This window comes from Balaenoptera acutorostrata, chromosome 17 (genome assembly GCF_949987535.1).
Source record: "Balaenoptera acutorostrata chromosome 17, mBalAcu1.1, whole genome shotgun sequence".
Classification (NCBI taxonomy): Eukaryota; Metazoa; Chordata; class Mammalia; order Artiodactyla; family Balaenopteridae; genus Balaenoptera; species Balaenoptera acutorostrata.
Genome location: NC_080080.1, coordinates 21066511 through 21088076, shown reverse-complemented (window position 1 = coordinate 21088076; position 21566 = coordinate 21066511). Strand labels below are relative to the sequence as shown.

The window sequence follows — 21566 nt, the reverse complement described above, 5'->3', positions numbered from 1 at the left end:
TTAAGGACCTTAAATGCACGAGAGTTAGAGCTCGCGTCTAAGATTTGGTAGCCGCTTATCAGTTGCTTAGGGTGTTCCTATAGTAGTCTTTGCTGTTTTCTCTCTCAGATTCCCACACATCCTTGATCCTGCCCCTGGACAACCAAATTCTACAGAGAAGGAGCTACATACAGCCTTGGAGCAAGGCTGAGAGACGTCATCCCCCAAGCACTTCTAAGACACACCACGCCAGGGACTACAAATGATCTACAAAAGGCTTTTTAGGGAATGTCTCTGAGTCTCTCCATTTAATATGCAGCTGGGGTAGTCATTTCGACGTGCATGTATCTCCTACCTCTCCCTGAGAGCTTTCTGCTCCCCAGACTTCTCTTTTTGGCTCCAGCACTTACCCCAAACTAACACAATCTGTCATGCATGTTTAACCATCACTGCCCTCTCCCAGGCTGCACAATTTTAAAGGGGGGATCTATGCCCTGTCCATCCTGCTACACATTTTATAGCTAGGAGAGTGGCTTTTATGTATAGGTACAGAGATACTGTGTGTTCAGTTACTGATACTGTACTGTGGGCTCAGTACAGAGATACTGTGTGTTCAGTTCCAGACCACCAAAATAAACCAAATATCGCAATAAAGCGAGTCACACAAAATTTGTTTGGTTTCCCAGTGCATATAAAAGTTATGTTTACACTATAGTCTATTAAGTGTGCAATAGCATAATGTCTAAAAACACAATGTAAATACCTTAATTAAAAATACTTATTACTAAAAGAAAAACACTAACCATCATCTGACAACACAGGGTTGACACAAACCTTCAAGTTGTTAAAAAAAAAAAAAAGCATCTACAAAGCATAAAATAAGCGAGGTATGCCTGTAGTAGTTATTCAATAAATAGAAGTGGAATTGAACATGGCCATCTGAAGCCACCAAAGGGATATCATTATTTTCACTAGCAGTATAACTCAATGGTTAAGCACAGGAACATGGGAGTTAGACCACAGTGGGAGTCTTGGCTCTGCCATTTACTAGCCCTGCTTCCTTGGACAAGTTACATGATCTCTCAAACATTTCATTTCCTCACTTATAAAAGGGGGATATAGTACTAACATCATAAGGTTGTTACGAAGATCACATAAGTGCTTCGCACAATGCCTAGCACATGGGAAGCTTTATTAACAAAGCAATTATTACCACTACCATTATTATTGACTTAAGGGTGATGATATTCAAAGACAGACCAATTGCTTAATGTCTGCATGTGAACTTGCTTGGGTCTGGAGCTCTGAAATGTACTTCCTGGGTGTCCAGTGAGTCTCCTTTGCTTGCTCCCTACCTTCACCTATAGCCCAAAGGCTATTTCATTTATGGAGTCTATACTTAGGGGAGATTCCTTGTGATTAGCAACTGTCCTTTTGTGCTCACCTCTTTCTGCATGCTTGCCTCCCTAATGTGTAACTAATCAGTCAGGCATGGGAGCCTGGACTGAAGCAGGAATGCTCCGCTAGCTGCTTTAGTAAGAAAGTTACCCATGGCATTGTGACTAAGACTACGTCTGAATTTCCAGTGGTGGCGAAGGAAGTAGGAGCATATTTTTTGATTCAAGACCACTCTTACGGGAAGCCATAGAACTGCTTCACAGTATCTACATAAGGACAAGTTCACTTGCTTTGGCAACGTCCAGAAGCAGATACTAAATCTGCAGCCCCAAAGTGTGTATCTGGATTCCCAACACTGAAGCGGCATGGAGGCAACAGGTAAAGGAGAAACATTAGCCTGAAACCAGAGCTCAAGGTCAAGTGGAAATAAAATATCCTTGAAGAAGGCAGAGAAACCATTCAGATCATGGATCCTTCATAAGCCAAAGAGCACTTATTTTTATTTACTGAGAAAATTACTCAGATTGCCAAAGAAAGAATAGAAAAAAATTACCCTCCTCAATTTTCATAATCATACCCTCTTCTGAATGTCAGTGGTACTTTCTAAGAGTCATACAGGTAGACAGTTTCATCATGATCATGAGGAACCAGTCCATTAGAAAAATGTCAAAATCTATCATCACTATGTGCTCTCCAGAAAACTGAGTAGGCTGTGGTTATGAAGGCAGAAAGGGAGAGCACAGATGAGCTTACCAATACAACCCTTCTCTTCTATTAGCCACATCTTGATGTTACTACATCAAGTGAAATATATCCTACCCATTTGTGCATATGATACAAGTGTCTGACAGCACTCTTCAAAGTGCTCTGGAAGATAATTCCAATTGATTGAAAAGACAGAGTTCCAAATTTTAATGGCATTTGCCTACTGGTTATTAATCTGCTTGTCCCGAGAGACAGGTATGGGAAAGTGATAAATTAATTCCAATTTGGCCGGATTGTTCAAAGTTGCAGAACTCAGTGAAGTCTTAATAAAAGGTCATGCATGGTAACGGAACTAATGGAATCTACCAAGATAGATATAGGAAAGCAACAGTAAGCTCTCTTGGTGACATGACAACAAGAATATATGCAAATAAAAACACCTGAGCTGTTCTAAAACAGGAAATGAAAAATGGTAACAAAACAAAAACACTTCCCAGAGCAGACATTTGGGCTGGGTGCCAGTTCTTTAAAACCATTGTCAATGACAGTGCAGTCATCATTCAATATGGAGGCAGCTGTGCAAAGACAGACTGCATATGAGAGAGGAAAATGCCAGCAAGTTTGAGTAGGTGCAGAATGAAAACATCTCCAGCATCAAGCCAAAATGTTGCCTCAGAAGGTGAAATGCTTCTGGGGAATCAACTCTGCTGAAATGGTAGAGACCAGACAACCACAATTCAGTATCCTGGAACACGCTCCGTTCTCAAAGACAAACTCCCAACTTAGTCACATCAAATTCACAGGAGCACTGGTACATAAATGGAGAAATTATGGCTGGTATTTTTTATTCCCTTTCTTTCCTAAATTTCCTTTAATGAGCATGCATTATTTTTTAAAAATCATAAGAAGAAGGAAAAAGGCAACATGGAAAAGAACCACATCTATCACTTTTGTTTGGCCTGTCATGAGTGAATGTTTTAGGCACACACCATCTCTGTGTGGGGAGAACTCTACTAGATCACGTGTCCTCCTTTTGCTTCTGAGGTCCCAGGGGCCTTGGAAATCACAGATCTGAGTACCAGACACAAGGCATGTTTTAGGAGCTGCGTTCAGCTTGGCTTGCCTAATTCATGGCCCTCTTGGTTACAGATATTCCACTGTTACTTTAGGGAGAGTACTGAGTTATTTCACCAGCCAGTTAGCAGACTGGCCAGCAGCACAGAAGTAGAATCAATGATAGAGTTAGAAAGTGAATTTCCTGAATATCGAAAAAAGGACATTAAAAAATATCATTTTACAAATATTTGTGGTAGTTCAAGATAAAGTACAATGCCATGAAATAAAAGCATTAAAATATTCCATCATTTTAGAGAAAAGAGTATGGCAGTTTATGTTGAAGCTAAAACATTATTGCACAAAGGGTCTTTAGAAATCCTCAGTGACTGACTATTCCTGCCCCAGGATTTTTCTGTGAGTATATCCCCCTTCCCAGGCAGCTCTTGAGAAGTTCAAATTTTTATTAGGCGTATACATATACATCAACCATCTTGTGGAAGATTGGTTGATGTATATGTGTGGATTTATTTCTTAGCTCTGTATTCTGGTCCATTAGTCTATATATCTGTCTTTATGCCAGTACCATACTGTTTTGATGACTGGAGCTTTATAATATATTTTGAAATTAGGGACTATAATGCCTTGGCTTTGTCCTTTTTCCTCAAGATTGATTTGGCTATTTGGGGTCTTTTCTGGCTCCATATGGAGTTTAGAGCTGTTTTTCTATTTCTGTAAAAAACAAATGCTATTAGGAGTTTGGCAGAAATTGCCTTGAGTCTGTGGATCACTTTGGGTAATACGGACATTTTAATAATTAGTAAGTCTTAATTCTGCAACAGAAGACAACATGGATGAACCTTGAGGACATTATACTAAGTGAAATAAACCAAAAGACAAATAATTAATGAGTCCACTTATAAGAGATACTAAAATAATCAAATTCATAGAATTAAAGAGTAGAATGGTGGTGACCAGGGGTTGGGGGATGGGAAGTGAGGAATTACTAATAAGTGGGCATAAAGCTTCAGTTAAGCAAGCTGAATAAGCTTTAGAGACCTGCTGTAGCACACTGTACCTACACTCAACCATAATGAGTACACGTCAAAATTTGTTAAACGAGTAGATTTCATATTACATGTTCTTATAACAATAAAATTAAATGGAAAAAATCTAAATGGCCAAAAATACATTTTAAAAAAACATACATTTTCATTTGAGGCTGCTCTTTTAAATATACATCTTAAAGATAACACTCACTCACGTACCCAGACTAGATCATTTGAGCAATGATAACACTAATTATAAGAATCAGCCCTAGAGATCTCTCTTTCTGAAAATTAATCTGAAGGCAGATACGGAATTGGGAAAGGAGTACAAAGTGGCAGCAGGATGGTACAAAAACTCTCTGCTATCATTTCTAAACATTTTGAATATTGAGGGGGGTAGATACACACCTCTTCTCAGTATCAAAGTTCAGTGTGGTCTACCTGCACCTTCTCCTTCTCTGAATATATTCCCTGGACCTGAGCAGATTGTGTGTTGGGAAGTGAACAGTGTCATATTAAATGACTTCATATTCACCATGACCCAGGCAATTTTCTTCTCCTGATAAAATTTCTTTTACAGAGCTGACCTTTTGGATTCATCTTCTTTGAAAGTTTGGACGGGGGCAACAGTAATCCACTGATCTGTTGAAGGCCACCACCACCCCTTCCTTACCTGTAATAACAATCTCTCATCACCTATGACGGCAGCTTGGTTCCAATTAATCACTTCAGAGAATGGCAACTCCCATCCATTGCTGAGCATCACAGGGACACAGGCGGCCTGTGCAAAGAAAGGGACATCGTGAGTGTGAGGAACATGGCAGCAGGAACCCTTCCAATCAGAGGTGAAATTGGTACAAATTCAATTACTGGCATGAATCCTGGACTGCTGAGGTCAGAAGAAAAGTGGGCCTTTATGAATTATCAAGTCACATGAAGGTTGTCTGTATCCAGCTGAGATTTTGCTATTTGCAAGTCTTGCCCTAGAATGCAAAAACCCCATTTCTATTCTTGTACATGGTTTGGCTGACCTTACCTCTATGGAGGCAACTGGCCTCCGCTGAAGAAGTTTTACTGATGTAACAAAATCGCTCACCAACAAAATCCTAGCGTAAAACCCACCTTGAACATGAACAGCCTTGTCAGTGTAACTGCCACAGTCCACCTGCAAAGTGGTTCACCCCAATGTCCTGAGCAACAAAGACCAGTTCGGCATTCCTGATAAAGCGTTTTGTGGACTAAACTGTTACCGGGTGCCCACCTTTCCCTAGCCATGTAAACATCTGAACTTTGTTCCCTTCAGTGTGGAGGGATCCCAACCACTGTCGTACCAATTTACTACCTGCACAGGGACCTAAGAGCCAAGAAACACCAGGCTGATGACAAATTCTGGTTGCAAATAACGCAGAATCCAAAGCAGAGAACAATTTGCTCCATGCAACATCCCAAGAGGCTAGGGGAATGTCAGGAATGGTATGCTTTGTATATCGTGCCACAAAAGACTTTCAAGGGAAGGAAGCTCTCCTGTCAGAGGACAGGACAGAATGATGGCAGTTAAGAAGCACTGCGACAAAAGCACAGATTCAGCCAGGGGCAGAGCACAGAGGAAGAAAGGACACAGTAGCAAGGGGTCCAGGAGCTGAGGAGGAGAGAGGTGGAAGGCGTGCTTTCTCGCCAACAAGGAAGGCTGGTTGCAACTTCCAGGTGGGAAGTGAGGAGAACTGTCTCAGCAGGTGAAGGCATTTCTGCACAGTGAAGGTTAATAGCAGAGACCCAGCAGCTCCAGGAGCTCTGAACTTCAGAGCCTGGGAGGAGGTGGGCTGAGTGAGTGCCTCCACCTTGCTGGGTATCGTGCTCAGCATTTAGAGGAACTGAGTAACGACGGAGATGGGGACAGAACCAACGATTTTGCTTTTGGGAAATACCACCCATCAGCCATTTTCATTGCTCTTGAGACTGGCTTCCAGGAGGAGGTCTGAGTCTCCGTGGAGCCCAGGTCGGCTGCCTGGTGGGCAAGCAGATGTACCCTCTGTTTGTAAACACATCTCTGAAGAACTCACCCTCCCTTGAGATTCCCATCGAATCTCCTCATGTCCAAAGGCAGGGAGTAAATCCTCCCTCCGCCCCCGCCCCCCACTCATAAACATGTTGCAGATTTTCTTGGGAAAACTGATTTCACGTGTTCAAGGCAAACCACGCGTTCGGCTTAGACCCCAGGAGAAGTGCTACGGTTAAACTCCGCCCCAGTCTGACGTTGAGTCCTCAGCCCTATTCTGGGGAGGATCAGGGTCTCTTACCTGCAGAGCCTCCAGGAACCTGAAAGACCCAAGCCTGCGACCACGAGGAACCAGACAGAAAGTGGCATTGTGCAGCATTTCCCGATAATCATACCTAGAAAAAGAGGAGGAGCCATCAGCAAACAAAGATGCCTTAGGAATGGGGCAGGGGAGAGGGTCGGGGAGGATGAATGAACACACCTGGGGTGGGTGCACACCTACCAGAAATTACCCAGAGCAACTCGGGCGATACACAGGCAAGCCTCACTTTTCCAGGGCGGGAGGTGGGCAGGGTTGTTGCATGAAGGAGAAGAAATGTGAACCATCACATTGGACAAAGCAATTAGGGCCTTTTGCAAACAGTACATAAAAGACAAGTCTGATGGTCCCAGCAAAATTTTGGCTTGCCCAGCCTTTGCTTCCCAAGTCAGATTTTTGTGTTGGATGAAAATAGGTTGCCCCCATAAGCTTAAAAAGTACTCACTGCTAGTTGTTCTTTTTTAATGCCATGTCATTCAGTAAAATGAAGGCTGTTCTTGTTTCCTACCCCACGAACCCATGCTACTAAAACCTACTCAGAAAACCTCCATTCCAAGCACAAAACATTTAGTTTCTCCTTCAAGCTGGAGTTTCTACTTTTAACCAAGAACATTTGGTTACCCCAGACAAACACTCCTGTATAAGAATGGTTGGCATGGAGGTGAGAGAGAAGGAGCCAGACCAAGAAATGGGGAAAGAGGAATAACAGGAGAAAAAAAACGGTGGGGTCTGTGGGAACCTGAGCAGCAGAAGAGATGATTGTTTCTTTTCCTCAAACACCATTTAGTTGTATCACACTGTTTCTACGCTTGAAAAAATACAAAATGTAATATGAACGTCACCTGTCTCTTTATACCGGTGAAGTGCAGGAAGGGTAACAAGCATCTCATTTTATTCAGGGCTAGCACTATAAAAATGATTTCCAGTGACTTCCCTGGCAGTCCAGTGCTTAAGACTCTGCAATCCCAATGTAGGGTGCACGAGTTCAATCCCTGGTCAGGGAACTAAGATCCCGCAGGCCACACAGCATGGCCAAATTAATTAATTAATTAAACTAGAAATCTTTTAAAAATAAATAAATATATATAAATATAAATGATTTCCACAAATACATTCCTAAACACACAGTTGAAAGTTCATTTGGAGCGTCAGAAAACTTGGGAAACTGGAGATGGCCCAGGTCCTGTGAAGGCCCAGTTTCTCAGAGCCAGGAAGAAATCACTCTCCTTTTTCAAGAGCCTCCCAGGCTCGGCAAACAGGTGACTTTGACAGTAGCATATGTCACCAGCATTTTCTGACTCTAATAGTCTAATTTAATCATAGCCTGAAGGCATTGGATTCTTCCCTCCTCTTTTGGGTATACTGATATATACGTTTATATTTTTCAAGTCCACATCTATTTTTATATTCTCACACAAACTAGGCATATGGGAATAAGTCAATTTTTGATTATAAACCCATCATTAAGAAGAGACATCATGCAAAGGACCATTTACTTAAACAAGCATGTACAACTAATTTGCACAAGGAAAGGTCACCGTGAATGGATTAAGATTATCTCCATTGAGAGTAAAATTTAAAAAAAAAAAGAAAAAGAAAAAAGAAAAAAGAAAACCCTTGCTGCATTAACTAAACTGCAAAATAGACCTCAAAGCAGAAAAGATTTTTAAGAGGGCTCAAATCTAGCTAAATGAAAATAATAATAAATTATGATAGTAATGGCTTCTCTTCCTTACCAAACATAGGGAAATAATTGACAAGTATCTTCAAGTTCAACAGTTGATAATGTCTGAATATCTACCTAATCAGTGGAGAAGAGGGAAATATGTACATACACATAATATATATGTATAAAGTTTAAACTGAAACTTTTTTTTATTATAAAAAGGTCAAATATACTTGAGGCTACAGCAAAGTTTAATAAATACCCAGAATAGAAACCCCTGAGGGGCTAGAACAGAAGGCCCTACCTCCTTATCATTAGGCTGCTAAAATGTAAAACCCTATTAATGTGCTGGATTGTAACAAGTTTCAAAGTTGCCAGTTGCAAAATTTACTGTAGGGAAGGAGTGGAGCGAGAGGAAAGGGAGAAAACTTGTAGGAAAAATTCAAATGACAGTTATTCAAGCTGTTGATTTTTAAGTGGTTGTATAGGAAGATTTGCTGATGTAGTGAATAAAACTTCATGATTGAAACTTGTGTTCATTCACATAATAGGTAACAGGAGATGGGGGACAATCATTCTTGCTGGAATCAGGAACCCACTAGGTAAGCTGTGAGATTAAGAACAAAACGATGGGCTCTCTGGGCCTCAGTTTCCTCATCTGCAAAATGAGTCGGGCAAGATGACTAAAGATTGTTTTGAACATTCCATTATTCTTTATGTTATCATTTTTAGGTAAGAAAGAAGAATGTCCCTTTGAGAGTATCCCACTGCTCCAAAAGTCTCCATAACCATTGTATGTATGTATGTATGTGTGTATATGTGTCTACAGAAATCTGCTCATGTACACAATGTGTAATGTGTGTATTTATATTGACACACAAAGACATACAGAAATGTAATCACTCATAACCTGAAACAATGATTTTTGGATTTCTAATCATGCTTAACCCATGAACCAGCCTCATTCTTGGGCTCTAGTGACAGTGAGCCTATGAATTACTGTGTATTACAATTGAAGAAGTAATGATGCCTGCAAAGGGGACAATCTTTCTAATTGAGCCACGTATGTATTTGGTACCCTCTCACTCAGCTCTCTGATGTTCTCCCATGCCCCATGTCTACCTCCTTCTAGGTGCTTAAACTTGTTCATTTATTCAATCATTCTTTTAAGAAATACTATGTTCCAGGCACTGTTCTAGTCTTGCAGATGTTGTGTAGAGAAGATGCTTCTTCACCTGCTAGATCTACCAAAGACTCATCGGATAACTAGAAAAGACTGATGAGGACTTCAGGTGTAACATCTCCTGAGGGCATTTGTATTAAGTACACTGTGGAAGCCTGGCCTTCCAAAATGACACACTAAGGAATTCTGTGGACACTCTTCCCAGCAAAACAACAATTTAACTGGTACAAATTATAAGAGCATTCATTGAAAGTTTCTGGAAATTGTCCTAAGGTCATGATGACAAATGGAAAAACATTCATTCAAGAAAATCTACCAAATCTCGGCAAGAACTGAGAGTGTCTGGAGCATCTGAGCCAAGATCTGCTCCATCAACAACCCCCATCAGCTCTGCCTAATAGAAGTTCTAATGTAGGTGAGTACAGCTGAGAAGACTGGTCTCCCTCTATCCCCAGCTCCCATCGAGAAAGTGAAAAGACAACCTATAGAAGAGAGAAAATATTTGCAAATCATAAATCTGACAAGGGACTTTTATCCAGAAAAGGTAAAGAACTCTTACAACCCAACAATCAAAAGACAAATAATCCAATTTAAAAACAGGCAAACGGGGGCTTCCCTGGTGGCACAGTGGTTAAGAATCCGCCTGCCAATGCAGGGAACACGGGTTCGAGCCCTGGTCCAGGAAGATCCCACATGCCGCGGAACAACTAAGCCCGTGCACCACAACTACTGAACCTGCGCTCTAGAGCCCGCGAGCCACAACTACTGAGCCCACGTGCCTAGAGCCCATGCTCCACAACAAGAGAAGCCACCACAATGAGAAGCCCACGCACCACAATGAAGAGTAGCCCTCACTCACCACAACTAGAGAAAAGCCCGCACACAGCAACAAAGACCCAACGCAGTCAAAATAAATAAATAAATAAATTTATAAAAACAGGCAAAGGATGTGAATAGACATTGTTCCAAAGAAAATATACAAAGTGCCAATAAGCACATGAAAATATACTTAACCATTAGTCTTTAGGGAAATGCAAATCAAAACAACGAAATATCGCTTTACAGCAAGTAGGATGGCTATAATCAAAAGGACACATGACAACAGGTGCTGACATGGCTGCAGACACACTGGAACACTTGTATATTGCTGGTGGGATGGTAAAATATGGCGGCCACGTTGGAAAATGGTTTGGCAGTTTCTTTTAGAACTAAAAATGGGCTTAGCACCCAGCAATTGCACTCTTGGGCATTTATCCCAGAGAAATGAAAACTTATTTTCACGCAGAAACTTGTCCACGAATGTTCACAGCAGCTTTATCCTTAATAGCCCCAAACTGGAAACTATCCAAATATCCTTCAATGGGTGAATCATTCAACCAACTGTGGTACATGTATAGCTTAGAATACTTCTTAGCGATAAAAGGAAATGAACTATTGATACACACAACAACCTCAAGAAAATTATCCTAAGTGAAAAAGCCAATCCCAAAAGGACATATTCTGAATTAGTCCATTTATATAGTGTTCATGAAATAACATAATTACAGAGATGGAGAACAGGTTGGTGGTAACCAGTGGATAGGGACTGGGGAAAAAGATGGGGAGACGACAAGTCAAGGGAGGGGGACAGTCTTTTTAGAGACTAATTCTTCCCTATGACTTAAGCTTAGAAATATAAATCACATCAAAATCATAAACTTCTTAAAAATAAGAAATAACGAACATATGAGATCCTAAGCAAGAAGGTAAGTAGATGAGGGAGGCAACTAATCTCAGAGAACTTTCAGCTTTAATTAATAATGGTTTTGTTACCCTTTTCAGATGGCCATTAAGTCCCCCGTTGTATAGGTGATGACACAGAAGACAGAACAGTTTCCATAAACTACTTCAATGAAAAACACAATAAGAATAACATGAGGGCTTCCCTGGTGGCGCAGTGGTTGAGAATCTGCCTGCCAATGCAGGAGACACGGGTTCGAGCCCTGGTCTGGGAAGATCCCACATGCCACGGAGCAAATGGGCCCGTGAGCCACAATTACTGAGCCTGCGCGTCTGGAGCCTGTGCTCTGCAACAAGAGAGGCCACGATAGTGAGTGGCCCCTGCTTGCCACAACTAGAGAAAGCCCTCGCACAGAAACGAAGATCCAACACAGCCATTAATAAATAAATAAAGCACACCTAGTATAGTGTAATTTAAAAAAAAAAAAAAAAAAAAAGAATAACATGACCCTGTATTTAACCTAGAAACCAAACCCGTTCTACGGCCGAAATAATTCACTACAACAACCTTAAAGTTGTAGTGAATAATGTATGGGATACACCCCATTTAAAATGGGCCATACAATAATGCATAATTGAAGCCCTTCCCCTCCATAGGAAACACATTTTTTTTTTTTTTTTTTTTTGGCTGGCAGCAATTCAGTGCAAGCAGCATATGGGCAGAGGGCGATATGGCATTAGCGCTGGGGTCCTCAAAGTACACTCTTCCAACTAGTGGCATCGTCTGGGAAATTGGTAGAAATGTACATTCTCAGCCTCACCCAGGCCTGCTGAATCAGAAACTCTGGGGGAAGGGCCCAGAATTCTGTGTTTTAACAAGCCCTCCAGATAATTAAGATGCACCCTAAATTTTGAGAACCACTGGCACGGTGGTTAAGAGCTTAGTGATTAAAAGCTTAGTGGTTAAGCAGCTTTAGACCCAGCCAAACCTGGGTTCCAATTTCATCTTGGCTATTCATAAGCCGAATGATCTTGGGAAAGTTTTTAATTTGTCTAGATCTTAGTTTCCTGGTTGGCAAAATGGGGATAATACTTCTACTGTGAGGATTAAATGATACATTTTAACTAAAGCCTGGGCACATTATAAGCAATCCATAAATGATAGCTATGATTGGAAGGGAGGCGACCGAATATAACGGAAAATACAGCCGGTTTAAGTAGGAAAACCTGGGATGAAGAACTTGGCTTCTAGATCTACCACTCTCTGTGCGTCCCTGTGCAGATTGTTTACCTGTTCTGGGCCTCAAAGATGTGAAGATTAAATGAGATCGCGTGCATACAGTAGAAGCTGCAAGGCACTGCGTGATCGTAAATTTTTGTATAAACTACAGCAGTTCAAGAGGATTACAAACATTTCTAAAACGTAACAAACAAACGGAAGAGGAACGGATGCCCCAAGACAGAGCCAGGGAGATGTGTACAGCAGACCCTTGAAAATAAAATGAAAACAGAAGCTGTGAATCACAACAGCAGCTTCTAATTGAAAGGATTTTGCCTTATTATCAAACGCTCCGTAGCCACGAATGATGCTGGTGCAGTGTGCCCACGGGTCCACCTGTGCTTCCCACAGTTCCTTGGTAGGCTCAGTTCCATGCGAGCCTGCTTTCTGCTAATCAAAGAGGATAGGGAAGACGTGAGTCAGGCCGTCCTCCCTGTAGTCACGCAATTCTAGTCGCCCCCTGATGCTGCTACAGTGTGTCTCACGTATTGATTTAGAAAGTAAGTGAACATCTACAGCTGATAGGCTTCCTCTCAAATCCCATCCTCATAAGTACTTAATCGTCTTTGCTTACCCCCAGGTTAGAATCACATCCCTGAAGAAAAAAACAAAGAACGCAAAAACAACTTATGACTGTTGTAGCTGCACAAAGTGCTCTGGGATAAGGGAAATAAAATAGCTTCCTTGGCACCTCCTCTGTGCTTTCTTTCATTCATTCAACAAACATTAGTTGAATGCCTAATGCCTAGTAATGCCTAGTACCATGTGTCAAATACTGTTCAAGGAACTGATGGTCCAGGGAGAAGGCAGATGTGTTATCAAACGATTGTCATTCGGTGAGGGAAATGGGAGGATGGAGGCAAGGGCTGGGAGTTATGTAGAGAAGAGAAACAACAGGCACAGCTTGGCTTCGGGGGGGGGGGGGTGGAAAGTGAGAAGCAGGGATGCCTCTGGGAGGACGAGAGATTCTGAGCTAATATTAAAGGAAGAGCAAGAATCAGTCCGGCAAAGAGCTGAGAGGAGGCGACAGGCATCTCTGGGGGTAGAGGTAGCAGAGCAGGAACAGAGACACCAAGGTGAGACACACTGCCCAGAGTCTGGGGTGCGCCAGACGGGGAGGAGCGATGAGGCTGCTGGTACAGGCAGGGTCCCCCTGGGAGGATCTCCTGGACCTCAGACATGACCCTGTGCAGGCGGTCGTGAGTCCCTGAAGGGCTCAAGCAGAAGGGTGACATGTCACCAAAGGAACGCTTAGGACTTGACATAAGCCAACTTCACAGGCAGACATTAAGTTCGCACAGCCCGATAACCTTGCCAACGTAGGTCACAACTGCAGAGCCACCGGGGCTCTAGCTCTAGGCTTTCTGATTCTAAAGGGCCTTTGCTCTCTACTACATGATACTGTCTCCTCGGCAGCTCACACAAATGGAGTGTCTGAAAGTTACGTTTCTTACACAGTGAAGTCCTAAACCTTTCACCTAGTTTCAAGCATTGGCAACAAAAGGCTACCATTTAAAAGGACTCTTTCTCCCCTACTCAAAACTCCACCCCATGTCACACCAGGAGTTCAGTCCAAGATGGTGCTCTGTTATTTAATATCTATGTTGCCTTAGGCCCTTTCTTGGACTATCCCAGATGTGACGCTTAAAAGTTCAATTATTTTTGAGAAAACCCCCAAATCCATAGCATGTAATAAAATGAAATTGGCCCAAGGCACAGATTTGAACTGAGAAACCCATGAGTGGGAGCCAATCTTTTAGCTGGAAAATGGGTCCATTGGCCACCATTCTATCTCTATTTGTTGTCTTGTAAGTTACACACAGAAAAGTATAGGCCCCAGTGGTCTTTGTGAATTCACGGGATTCACTGAGCCTCAGTTTCTTCACGCCACCTGCTCATACAGTGTCTGTGCCCACGAATGAGCTACTCTATGTTCCGAAGTCAGGGAAACACAGATGGATTATCCTAGTGTGTGGTGCTGGTGACCAGAGTGACTGCAGCCTCAGGGACTCAGTAGCTCCCAGCGGGAAGGCCCTTGCTCTTTGGAGATGGTGAGATTCCTAACACAGGCCACTGTGCCCTGAGCACTGCCGGCTGCTCGAACCTCTGGGGCACCCGGTCAGGCCAAGGATTAGGAAATGATTTCTTTGTGGTGCTCCTCTGAATGACCCTGCCGGTCCCAAGCTGTCCACCCTTTCACACTTCCTGGCTTTCCACGGAAGACCATCTTCTTTTTAATGCCCATTTAAAATCCATTTCAATATCGGGAAGGGAGGGAGGAACAGTGTGTGGGCTCTGGCTGGGGCGGGAGGCCCCAGGGGAGGTACCGACTCTTTCACACACATTATCTCATTTAAGCCTCACAGCCACCCCAGGAGGTGGATATGGTTATACCTGCTTTTCACAGGGAAGAAGAAAGAGTTGGCTGGATCCTTGGAATCAAACACTGCGTCTGAACACACTGGATCATAATCCCATATCAAGTCTAAACTCCCCCACCCCATCTCTACCCTAAACATCCACTGACAGCTAAGAACTGTAAACCTGGACCAGGTGGTAACCCTCACCTGCACATATTAATGAATTTAACAGGTACCAGGTACACCATGCAGAAGACCACCTTGGTTCCCACCCATTACATAGCAGCTCAATAGCTAATATGTAAAAGCAAGTGACATAAATAGGACAGCCATTAATGATAACAATTATAATAATCATTCCCCCACTGATTACATGTTTCCCATGGGTGGGGCAACAATCTGTGTTCATTCCTGCCCTTTCTCTCTACAACCACCCATGAAGTGGCCCCATTTTACAGATGATGAAGTCGAGTAGCAGAGTTGTACTTTGTGGGGCTTGTACAAGAAGGGCTCTGTTGTCTCCCAGAGCTGCCTCGAAGGAAGGAGTAACTTCCCCAGAAAAGGGGGAAACGAAAGATTTTGAATATATTGTGCCAGGGGACATGAACCTCAGGAAGCTGTCGGAAGGAGGCGAGATTTTGGAGCACCGGCTTTTCTGTTCAGCAATACCAAATTTCAAAGTGCTCTGAGATAAATGCAATTCCAGGACGTGTGGGTCTAAATTCTCTGGTTGGAAATAGAGCATTTCTGAAAGTGCTAAATAAGGGGCTCTCTGGGTACAGGGGGGAAAGGGAAGGGAGTGACAATTAAGGAGCCAACAGCAGCCGTGACCTCAGATGGATAAATGGATCCACCAAAGGCACACCAAGGTCCTGACTGCGGGAGCTATATGTCTGGGACAGACCCGAGGGCAACCGGGAAGCCCAAGGTCATTATCTCATCATTAACCTTTCACCAGGCTCTGCGCCACGAAGACAAACCAAGTGCAGCAGGGCCGGGAAGTGTGGACTGAAGCTGAGGAGCCCAGCACCGGGGCCAGCAGCGTGGGGTGTCGAGCCTCGATGGCAACTCCCCAGGGACAGGCCGAGTCCCAGGGAGCAGCCTGTGGACAGGGTACTTCCCCACACACCCTTCTTCCCTTCCCCCCCGGAGGAAACCTTCCCCGATCCCTAAGTCTTACCCAGAGACCCTCTTGCTGCTCACATGGCACCCAGGATTCCCTGTCTACTACTCCCTCTGGATCAAGTTGCCCATTTTCTTGTTTTCCTTCCACTGGGCTCCAGGAGGGAGGACCATGGTCCTACTTTCTGTTGAACCAACACCTACCCCCCAGGGCCTGGCCTGCAGGAGCCACTCAAAACATAGGTATGAAATAGATGAAAAGTGCTCAGTGTGAACTGGTTTGCAGGGGGGCGGGAGGGGCTGTAGAAACAATAGAGACACAAAGAAGAGACATGAGACCTTCGTTACAACCATCTCTGCTTAGCTAATAACAATACGTCTGGCTCTTGATTATGCCACTCCTTCCTAGGATGATCTTCACTCCTGTGTTTAGGCTGAGCCCAACTGACTTGGAGAATGGAAAAGAGTGTCTTTTATATATAGTGTCTTCCTTTTGTACATTTTGTATCCCTTTTCTGTCTTTATTTTCAAAGGCCTGGCATCTTGTTAAAAATTCTGTCCTCTCTGCACACTGATGAAGGTGGTGGTGGGGGGGGGGAATGTGTGTTTCACCAGCCCTGCTAAACAGCATTATTTGCAAATCAAGTTAAATGTATGCACAGCACTATTCAAACTGAACTGTCTCCTGGCTTTCCTCCACGTCTGACTAAAGAAAATAAAACTGGGGAACCTCTTCCCGGCTTCTGCCATGATAAACATTGCATCGGTGCAAAGGCGAAGACTCCTCATCCCCCAAAGAAAACTGGGCTCACCCCAATGTTCTGACCCCTTTCCTTCTTGAGCCAAGACATTCTTCCCTGCACAGCCAGCCGGTCGGCACTGGGATTAGGAGGATGTTTGGAATTCCTGCTGGGCTGTTCTCGTCACCAGAGTAGACACTACGTAGGGGCCGTCTAGTGGTGAATCTCACATACCCTGCATTCTTGGTCAGTGCTGAAGCCTTTCATCTCCTCCTTGCACTTAAGTGATTATAAAATACCTTGAGAATCCAATTACACACAGCTAATGAAATGATGCTGGTTTCAGCTACCCTCACTTCCCGTCTCCTTTCCTACCTTTGCCATTCCTGGGCGCCACCTTCTGACTTTGACAGTCAGGGCCAGCTCACCTCTGGGCCTTTTGCACTGAACAAGCAAATGAGACCTCAGAAATTTGCATAGGCAGCGATGGCCCATCCTCAAAATTTACAGGATGCCAACATAATATGAAAGCTGCATGAAGCTAGTTGTCTATGGAAAGTTTAATCTCTCTCACCTGGGTATGAGTATATAATTGTACAGGTGCATACGTGCCTCCATGAGACATAAAAATCTGTTATGATGAACAATCTGATGCCACATATGGCTTACTGACGAGATCAGCCTCCATGAGGGGTTTGGTCACTGGAGATTGGGAAAGCCCATAAATCTAGATTCTGCCATTTCCTTTGGCAGAACCACAACAGTGCCCTGGGAGAAAGAGTCTGTGACACTGAGTCACCTCTGCCTCTCCTCCAGCCAGCTCTGCTCAGCACTGTTCCCCTTGAGAAGCAGCTAAACAGCTAGCCAACTCCTAGGTGGCCCCATTTTGGGAAGAGGTTGTGGGACAGAGGGATAATTTAAGCATCTGATGGGAGAGAGGTAGACCAGATGGCTCTTAAGATGCCTTCCTGCTCTGATATTTATTTGCTGGACAAATGAAAGTTGAGCAGCTCCTATGTGCCAAGTGACACACTGAGCACTGGGGAAACAAAGATGCAGAAGCCCTCCAGGAGCTGCCCCCTACTGGGTTTTGTAATTCCATGGGAACCAGAGTCTCCTTATGCCCCTCTTTCCTATATCTCTTTAATTCTACTCCTTCTTTGGGTTTCCACGTGAGCAGAGCAACAGGAAGCATACTCTCGTTCTTAACAGTTTCAGGTCAGAATAGGTTCAATCTTATCCCCCTAAAATCCATTTTCCATAAAGCAACCAAAGATACCGTTAAGACGTCACTCCCAGGCTGAAAACCCTCCACCGACTCCTCATGGCACTTAGGATAATAGTCACGTCCCTTGCCCTGGCCGACAGGGCTCCCTGAGAACTGGCTTCTGCTGACAGCTCTGACTGCTCCTCTCCTCACTCACCATCTACAGCTACACTGTCCTTCTCTCAGTTTCTAGAAACATCACACACATTACCATCTCCTGGACTTGTACTTGCCATGTCCTCTCCCTGGAATTTTTCTTCTCCCAGATCTACCTCAAGATGCACATCAGCCTTCAGACAAACAGTCCCTCCTCAGAGAGGCCCTCGCAGACCAGCCTGTGTTCCCAGCACTCATTGTCCCAATTCCCCATTTCGTCTCTGTCCTAGGATTTACCACTGTCTGAATTCACACACATATTTGTCTTTCTGGCCAACTGTTCCTATTCACTGCTGTGACCCCAGCCGCTAGACTTGTGCTTGGACCATAGTCATTTTTTAAGAAATAGTTGTTGAATGAATGCCAGATCTCCTTATTCCTCAGTGAATAATGCCTGTGAGGTCATAAAGTGTCCAAAAACGCTGGCCATATTCACAAGGGTAATTCTGTAGGACAAGTTTCTAAAAGGATATAAGACAAGTTCTCTCTCATCTTTGCTTTATGCAATATCTGCCTGATGTCTCTGGTTAACATTAAGATTCATCAACTTCTCCAAATGCCATCTGCTATGAAAGCAAGATCCCATTAAAAATGTCTTCAGAAATTTTTTTTTTAAAAAGGAATGTCTTTAAGAGATGTTTATGCAGAGTGATAGGATGAAGCCTACATAAAGTAACACCTAGAAAATATAGGTTCTGGTCTTGACTTTGTCACTTTGATTTTAAGCAAGTTATACTCTGGTTCTGAATCCATGCTTATTTATAAAATGGGACAAACATACTAGTCTTGCCTACCTAATAATGAAGTCTACTGAGGATGTAATGAAACAGTATAGATGACAGTAGTATGCAAATTAAAGCACATATGAGTATCAATAAGGATGAAGCAAGCATATTTCTGGAATGGCCTTTGTACATATGAGGCATAATGTAGAGGATGTCAAAGGCCTGTTTCTTTTTCTTCTTTTTGAGTCTCAAATTGTTATGTCCTCTCTCCTAAATCCATTCAATTCTTCAGAAGTGCAGATCATTTTCTAAAAGAAGCATGTGGAATAGCTAATTTGTTACCAAAGCCAGTGATGAAACACACATGATCCTGTGGGGCTGAAAGGCCCGCCATGATTCCCAGTTTTCCACTGTGTTAGTTTTCAGCTATTAACCACTCTGTTTTCAGGTTATGAATTTGGAATGAAGATGGCTCAGAACTCTTGGCTACAGGGCCCTTAAAGAGAGAGCAATTCTGTCACATGGAACGTCTTGTTGCTTGGTTTCCATTAAGGAATCTTGGCTTTTAAATAAACTGTCAAGTAAAACTTGGCATCAAAACACAAAGTGAGTAACCTCCTTTGCAGAGGAGCTGACAGCTCAGCTGTGTGTCAGATAGATAGCTGCTAAGAGCTCCAAAGGCGACTGCATCCTCTCTGGAAGGGAGAGGGTACCACAAACTGCCTTCCTCAGGATTAAGTCAAAGCAAAATTTAGGGATGATCTTAATGGAAAGTGGACTCAGTAATGCCGATCGACCATATCCCTCTTCACGAGCGCCGGTTTTGGAATTATAAAAGTTTTTGAGGTGCGAAAACATAATTGGAAAACTTTTTTTCCCTGCTTAAAGGGCTAATTGATTTCACAGGTGTTTAATTATCATTTGCTGTGAGATAATACCTTGTAGTGCCATAAAAAATGGATTTAATTTTCGAGTGCTTGCAAAACCATTGCCAAAGCCAAGTTAGAGCTAAAGCTAGATAATTATTCTATAAATCAAACACAGTGCCTCCTTTCTTTGAAATTTTTAATACTTGGGGATAATGATGTCTGACAACCTTGAAACTAACATGAAAAGGATTTTCCTGCCAAGTGCCAAAAGGCAGCCATTGGAGCATTGGAGGCAGTTTGGTTCATTAATGGTGACTCAGGCAATCTCAGGACCCTGCCTGTGCGCTTCCGAAACATGCCAAGGGTTAAGGCATTGGTGTGTGTCAAGACACAGTATTCTCTACCAAGATCAAAAGGCCAGACGTCCAAATAAGGTCTACAGAAAAACAGAAAAGACATCCAAAACCACCCTTCGCACAAAAACTGCCTAAAAGCCACTGTAACTCTCTGAGCCCAAACTCAGAGCCCTGGAATGTGGAAAGTAGAGGTTTTTCAACTTGATCAATAAATACTTTCCTATCTTAGGCTTAAGGCACAACACGTGTGCTTTCTGTAATAATAAGGGAGAGAAATCATGAAATCAAAAGAATGTTAACAGCTGGAAGGTACCACAAAGATCGCCCAGCACAAACACCCAAATGAAGAAAGCAAAGCCAGGAGAGGTCAAGTAACTCGCCCAAGATGACACCACCAGGGGCAGAAGCAAGATAAAAAGGACCATTCTGAGCAAGCAGAACAAGGAGGAAATAGCCTAAAAATTGATTTGGAGTCCCATTCTCATCCAAAATCTAAAAATAAAAGAAGGAAATTTTTTAAAAGGCAAAAAGAAAAAAAAAAAACAATGAGGTTTCATTCTGTAAGAGGCATGGCTATTTCTCCAACAGAGCCCAGTTTCCGTGGAAGCGCTTCAGCTGCCTTAAATAACTGTTATGGGGATTTTAGTTGGTGACACGTTTCAGATTTTTCTTTCCTCCAACTTTTATTCAGAAGCTGTTGAAGTCATAACATGTTCCATTAGATTAAGTGTGCCTAAATGATTTAAGAAAGCTGGGCAATCTGGCTGGGTGCACACACACACAGTCAGCATTATTTACTTTATTTAATGCCGGTGTATAGAGTGTGTGCACCGCCCAAATCACTCACGGTACAGCATGGATTTTCAGGGAATTCGAGTTGGCCTTTACAGTACAGGTTAAGGTAATATAAGGCAAGATGCAGTATAATTGGTGCCAATCCTGGACACTGTACTTCGGTCCTCCTAGTAAAAACCCAAGCCAAAGGCGTGCTGGCAGAAAAGGCAGGGGAAAATGTGGGTCCCAGAATAGTCTGAAAGGCATAGGATGGAAAAGCATTCATAGGGACTGGCTTGGGATCGCAATGGAAACTCCTGCAATCAAGAAAAATGGTGATAATAATTATAGCTAACATTTATTGGGCCTATTGCACGCCCAACATTCTGCAAAGCACTTTATGTCTGTTTGGCCATTTGTTCTTCCAACAACCCTGTGAAGTAGGTAACATTATGTCTCCTACTTTATAGAAGAGGAAATTGAAGATTATACCTAATTTATCTAAACTCACTTAATTAGTAGGCAGGTGAGATTTGAACTCAGGCATTCTGACTGCAGGGCCCAAGTTATTATATATTATAGTATGCACACTGCCTCCTTTCTATAATGCTTCATGGAGATATCCCAGGGACTAGCCAGTGAGCTCCGTCTTGAGGGACACCATGAGAACCACTATGGAATCTACTGGACTGATTCATGATCTTCTAACCAGAGATATGCCTGGTATATCTCTGAGCCGGATCTTTTATCCGGCTCAGAATCAGAAAGGATAACCTTCCCGAGGTCAGCCCACATTTAAAGTACTACTCCCAGGTCCTGGGGAGTAGGTAGAACAGGTGAGAAACAAACTG

At 43.1% G+C, this 21566-nt stretch overlaps 1 protein-coding gene across 1 annotated transcript in view; it reads right to left on the bottom strand.

The window, feature by feature from the left end:
* The window catches only part of EXT1 (exostosin glycosyltransferase 1), a 292944-nt gene that overhangs the window by 37274 nt on the left and 234104 nt on the right, over positions 1–21566 (bottom strand). Inside the window, exons 2-3 of the mRNA XM_007188808.2 lie at positions 6482–6575; positions 4858–4965 (exon numbers count right to left, since the gene is read on the bottom strand). Coding sequence (XP_007188870.2) covers positions 4858–4965; positions 6482–6575 — 202 coding nt within the window. The remainder of the gene's footprint in view (positions 1–4857; positions 4966–6481; positions 6576–21566) is intronic.